The sequence below is a fragment of the Belonocnema kinseyi genome, chromosome 7 (genome assembly GCF_010883055.1).
Source record: "Belonocnema kinseyi isolate 2016_QV_RU_SX_M_011 chromosome 7, B_treatae_v1, whole genome shotgun sequence".
Lineage (NCBI taxonomy): Eukaryota > Metazoa > Arthropoda > Insecta > Hymenoptera > Cynipidae > Belonocnema > Belonocnema kinseyi.
In genome coordinates this window covers 91,021,640-91,028,205 of record NC_046663.1, presented here as the reverse complement: position 1 = coordinate 91,028,205, position 6,566 = coordinate 91,021,640, and the positions used below count along the sequence as shown (strand labels likewise).

The 6,566-nt window shown below is 26.7% G+C and overlaps 1 protein-coding gene across 1 annotated transcript in view; it reads left to right on the top strand.

Annotated features, from left to right (window-relative positions):
- LOC117176062 (regulation of nuclear pre-mRNA domain-containing protein 2) overlaps positions 1 to 6,566 on the top strand; it is a 35,708-nt gene that overhangs the window by 8,458 nt on the left and 20,684 nt on the right. The window contains exons 2-3 of the mRNA XM_033366065.1: positions 1,176 to 1,765; positions 4,483 to 4,800. Coding sequence (XP_033221956.1) covers positions 1,176 to 1,765; positions 4,483 to 4,800 — 908 coding nt within the window. The remainder of the gene's footprint in view (positions 1 to 1,175; positions 1,766 to 4,482; positions 4,801 to 6,566) is intronic.

Genomic DNA, 6,566 nt, shown 5'->3' with positions numbered 1-6,566 from the left:
GGGGGTCAAATTTTACATAAATCTAATACATTCTCTTGATGAGAATGTAAAAGAACTAAACTTTGAACGTTGCAATTTTCATTTGTCTATTTCAAAGAATTTAATGTGTAAGTCAAATCATTGAATTTTGATGTATAAATAACAATTGAACACCTTTTATTCTTAGTAAAAATTTGAGTAAGTTGAAGAAATGTTTAGAAGTTTTGATCAAATTCTAAATTAATTAAAAATTTGAAATTATTTAAAATAATTTAAACGAAGTGTCTACGCGTACCGACAAGATCCGGTTATTCGTACCAAAATTTCGGTGCATATAACAATGGCCTAATTTTAAACAAAATATAGATCTTGACAGATTTCGAAAAAAAGTTAACTAAAGCTTTTTAAAAATTTCGAAACACTTCACAGGAATCAAAAACATTTCCTAGAAAAATTGAAACTGATTTTTTATTTCGAAAAAATAATTTGAAGAGAATATTTAGAAAAATTAAAAAGATATACAAAATTATTAACAATAAATGTGAAAGATGTTTAGAAGTTTTGAACAAATTTTAAAAATAATTTAAAATTTTAAGAAAAAGAAAACATGTAAATGTTTCATGATTTCGAAATAAAATTTTAAAACTTATTAAATATTTTTAAACTATTTAAAATAAGAACAACTTTTAATTTAAGAAGTGTTTAATATATAATAAAATGTAATAGTCCTATTTTTTATGTTTCTAGCCTAAAATTACTTTAAAATTATATAATTTTGAATTTTTTTAATGCATTGATTAATTTCTTAATTTAGAACATTGGAAATGATAACGTGGATTCATATTTATGGAACTAAATCCGAACCTTTGAACTCTATAATTTATAAAAGTTTTAAATGTTTAATTTGGCAGTTGAACTGCATTTAATTTAAAATTGTTTAGTAGAAAAGTGTTAGTAGCTTTAATTTTACACCTGTAAATTATTGAGAATTTGAATACATGTTTTAATTAAAAAATTGTTTAAATTCAGTTTTAAAAAGGTTAAAATTCAAGATTTCTACTTTGAGTGCTTTAATTTGCATCACAGTTTTTATTACTTCAAATTGAAAAATTGTTGGTTTTAAAGTTCGACTTTTTAAATTTCATTGACCGTAAATAAATCTAATAAATAAAATGTTTCTTTTTTTGAAATTTCAGTGAAAGTAGAAAGTCGACTGACTCTTTTCTATCTTGCGAATGATGTCATTCAGTATTCAAAGCGGAAAAATTTCGAGTTCGTCGAGTCCTGGGGCACGACCCTGCAACGAGCCACGACGATGGTTCGGGATGAGAAGGTCAAGCATCGAATTCTGCGAATTTTCAAGATTTGGGACCAACGGCAGGTCTACGATGAGGAATTTCTTGCAGACTTATCGGGGCTTATTCAGGCTGCCCCGAAAAAGAAAGCAGAACCGCAGCCAGTGGTACCTGAAGAATTTCAAGCGGCACTTCTTATCTCGACGATGAGGTCTTGTGCCACCCTGGAGCAGGCAACAGATGCAAGGCTACGCGATTTAAGAGAATGCAATGTAGATATCGATAATGCAGAAGAACTCTGCGCGTCTTTGAAGGATAGAAGACACGTTGAAGACGCAGAAAAAGAAGTTGAAATTGGGGTGAGAAATGTTGAAAACTACGTCAGAGCTCTTGAGGCTGAAATCAGAGAAAGAACACAGGTTCTTGAACTGCTTGAGCAAGCTGATCAATTTTACGAAACGCAGCGAGGAGAAGTTAAGATTGTTACGAATGTAAGTTTATATCTAAATTATTCTAGTTATTGTTTCATGCTATTTTTGCGTGGTCTATTGGGATTTTCTTTCATTTTTTAAGTAAAAAAAGGGAATTTCTATAAAAGGCACTTTAAACAACCTTCAAGGGTAGCAAGTTTGAAATGTTTAAATTTAAATTTTTTTTTGCGGCCACCCGGTTATAATCTTCTTGTTATAAATTTATCTGTTTTATCTTTATATTTATTTTTAGTAGCTTTGTCCTAAAGATTATACTTTTATATAAAAATTTTGTTTGAAAACTCATATTTTTATGTTGAAAGTTAAGCTGTTTTGTTAAACTTCTTTTTTTCCTGAAAATTTAACTGTTGTGGTAAAGAACTAACTTTTTTGTTAAAAATTCATAATTTGGTGTTCAAAAATGTATTGAAATCTTCTGGGTTGAAAAATAAATTACTCGGTTAAAGATTTTTTTTGAAGATTCATCACTTTAGTTGAAAATGCATCTCGTTGGTGAAAAACTGAACTATTTTGTTGAAAGCTGCTCTTGTTTTTAGCTGAAAAATAATGTTTTAAAGTGAAAATTGATCTTTTTAAATTACAAATTCAACTATTTGGTTAAAAGTTTAACCACTTTGTTAGAAAAAGTTTCTTTATGTTGATTTCTTTGGTTGAAAATTTAAATAGTTTGTTGAAAATTCGTGTTTTTTATTTAAAAATTTTTTTAAACTAGAAATGTAACTGTTCCATTTTTGGTAGAAAATGTGTCTTTTTAGGTGGAAAACTAATGTTCATTGTTGAAATTTCCACTTTTTTATTATAAATGCAATTGGTTAGTTAAAAATTAATTTTATTATTAACAAATTATTATTTTTAGGTTGAAAATTCAACTTTGTTACGGTTTTTGACATTCTAGATGAACTGTTTTTCTTTCTAGACTAAAAAAATCTTCATTTTTAAAAACAGAAATTGAAATTCGGTTTAAAATTTGCCCTATTGTATGGAAAATGAAACTTCTAGTTTGAAAGTTAAACTGCTTTGTTAAAAATTAATTTTTTTGATTGTTGAAAATTCGTCTGTTTATAGAAAAATTAATGTTTTTCCCGTTTGACGATTCTTTTAAATCTTTTTTGGTAGAAATTTTTATTAATTGGTTGAACTTTTTGAACCATTTTGCCAGAAAATTATTTTTTGTTGTTGAATGATCATAATTTTAAATGAAAATTCATCAAACTTTGATGAAATTACTTTATTTTGAAAATCAATTGTGTTAATTGAAAATGTAACTATTCCAGTTGAAGATTCATCATTTCTGTTTAAAAGAAATCATCTCGTTGTTTGAAAGCTTCACTACTTTATTAAAATCTAATTTCTTATTGGCTGAGAAAATGTTTTAAAACTGAAAATGTAACTATTCCAGTTTTTGTTGACAATTTTTTTTTTAATTAAAAATTCAACGACTTGGGTAAAAGTTTAATTACAATGTTAAAAAAAGTGTTTGTTAAGATTCATCTCTTGTTTTTGAAATTTAACTGTTTTGTCAAAAATTTTGTTTGTTTCTTTAAAATTAACTTTTTAACCGAAAATATAACTTTCATTTTTTGTTGATCCTTGAACTTTTTTAATTAAAAATTATTTTTTTATGGTAGAAAACTAATCTTCTGGGTCGACATTTTTTCTTGCTTTGTTAAAAATGCAAATGTGGTTGAAAATGAACTGTTTTGTTAAAAATTCAATTGTTTCACAGAAAATTTGTCTTTCGGCTTGAAAATTAAAAAATTTAGATGAACTTTTTTTTCTTGACTGAAAAATGTTTTTTATTGAAAATTCGTCTTTTTGCCTAAGAAATTAAGCTTCTAGTCTTGAAAGTTGAACTACGTCAGATTAGTTGAAAATTAACTTTTTATACTGTACGTTTGACTTTTCTATTTTTTGCTGGAAATTTATCTTTTATATTTGAAAATTCAATAATTTGTTTGAAAATTTGATGAATTTTGTTAAAAATTTTATGTGTTTTGTTAAAAATTCGTCTTTATGGTAGAAAGTGAATCTTTCTTGGTAAAAACTTCGTCTTCTTGGTGGATAACTTATCTTTGTAATTGAAAATTCAACTATTGGATTAAAAATTGAACTACTTTATTAAAAAATTATTTTTTTTAATTCAACTTTTTTTTAAATTTACCAATTGATTCTTTGTTGTTTGCTTCAAATATCAACTATTATATTTTTCGTTGAAAATACATATTTCTATCGAAAATTAAACTTTAGGGATTGAAAACATAGCTCTTTTTCTTTGTAGTTTAATTTCTTTTATAGAAAATTCGAAAATGTGGTTAAAAATTTATCTTGTGAGTAGAAAATATCAGCATCTAATTAAAAATTCAACTTCTATGTTGAAAATTGTATTACTTAGTTAAAAAGACATATTTTTTGGTTGAAAATTAAACTGTTTTCTAGGAAATTTATCTTTTTGGAGTGAAAATTTATCTTTTATGGTAGAAAAGTATCTGTTTTGGTTAAAATGATTGAATAAATGTGAAATTCTCTACTTTAAATTTTGAATTGTTGAATTCTGTTCTTTGAATATTCCTGGCTAGGGAAAAATCAAATGTTGAAAAATAAGTTTGTTGGCGCTACTCTGTGAACAGTATTTTAAATCAAGATCTAAGCATTCACTCGCTATGTCATAAAATTGATTAATCAGCTTAAAAAACCGTGATGTCATTTATTATTTGCAGGCATACAGGAATTTTGGAAGCAGAGTCAAACATTTGAAGAAGAAGCTGGACGAACTTTTGCCAATGTTGACGTCTCCCATTCCATCGCCGGATATAAACGCACCATCTCCAAGTCCCGACAGCGATATAGAACTTCCAGGAGAAGAACTACAGCTCTCGAGTCAAAAGTCTGCGATTATCGAAATTTCACCCCCAACGATGTATGGTTCCTATGGTCATCAAGATTATGAACCTTCAACTGCGGGTCTTCTAAATCAAACGGGGGATTTCGCTCCCAGCTTCTCGTCTTTCATGGACGGAAATATGGAATTTGATATGGCAAGTTTATCGATTTTTCATAGATCTTTACAATCTTGTTATGTAATTTTTCCAAATATTTTCAGTCATATCTTCATTTTATTGAAGAATCCCTTGAAATTACGCGAAGTTTTATAAAAATCTGAGGATATTATTTGCAATTTATTGAATTTTGTTCAATTTTTTTAAACTTCTTTGGAATCCTTTAAAATACCCTGCATATTCACAATCCTTTGGAATCCGTCAAGATTTTTTTGAACTCTAGAAAATTCCGTGGAATCTTTTTAAATTTTTTTTAAATTTCTTAAAATCTTTTGAATTTCCCTGGAAGCTCTTAAATTATCTTCCAAACTTTTCAACTCTTTGAAATTATTTGAAATCCTTTGAGAAAAAATGCATTAAAATACCTTATTGAGAGCCTTTAAAATTACTGAAACCCTCTGAAATCTTGTAAAATCCGTCCTTAAAATCCCTTAAAAGTGCCTTGGAACCTTTTAAAATATCCTCGAACCTAAAAGGTCCTATACAATTCGTGGAAATTCCGTGATATTTTTGAAATCCTTTACAATTTTCGAAATTCATTGAAATTTGTTCAAGCTCAAAAATTTCTTGGAATCTTTAAAAATACTATAAGATTTTCAGATTTTTTTGAAATATCTTGAAATCTATTGCAATTCCTTGGAATTAATTAAAATATCGTGAAATATTTGGAAATGCCTTTAAATATCTGAAAATCTTTTAAATACTTTGAAATTCATTAATTATTGTTTATGTATCCTGTGGTATTTCTCTAAAATATTATAAAATAACTTTAAATCCCGTGAATTGCAAAAAATTTTACGGTATTTCTTGAAATATTAGCAGATTTATGAAACCTTTGGAGACTCTTGAAAATTCCTTAAAATACGTTATTGGGATTCTTTAAAATTCTTAAAAACTACTTAAATCCTTTGAAATCATACAAAATCTCGTGAAATGCGTTGAAACCTCTTCAAAATCCATTGAAATGTTTGGAAAGAATAGCTTAACCTGATAAAATAAACAAATTTTGAATGATTATAATATTTGGAAATACCTTGAAATAGTTGCAAATCTCTGCAAATGTTTGAAATCCTTAAATTCTTGTGAATAAATTCTTCAAATTTTTTTTTAATATTATGAAACTCCTTGATATCTCGTGTATTTGCGTGAAGTATGATGATATTCTTTGAAATCTCATGAAATATTAGAAGTCCTATGAAATCCTATACAAAAATACATTAAAATACCTTATTGAGAGATTTTTAAATGACTGAAATCATTTGAAAACTGACAAAATCTCTTTAAAGTACTTTTAAATATTTTAATATGTCCTCAAATCTTATAGGTTCTTTAAATTCCTTCCAAAATCTTTTGAAATCCTATATATTTTTTATTTCCCTTAAAATCCTTAAAATCTTTAAATCTATTCAATTTATAAGAATGAAAAAAATTTTTTTTTTCACTTCTGGAATATGCGATTATTAGGTTTTGCCTATGTATATATTTGAAATCTATTGCAATTTATTGGAATCTTTTAAAATACCCTAAAACCTTTGGAAATATTTGAAATTTGTTGAAATCCTTTGAAATATATCAATTCTTGTGAATAAATTCTTTCATATTTCACTAAATTAGTATAAAATGTCTTGAAATTACATAATCCTGTTTATGGGGCATTATTCCTCAACTGCCCCAACTCAAAAAGTCATGTTTTTCGATTGTCTCTAAATTCTGGGAATATGTTCGCCTACCCAACAGTAGTTAAT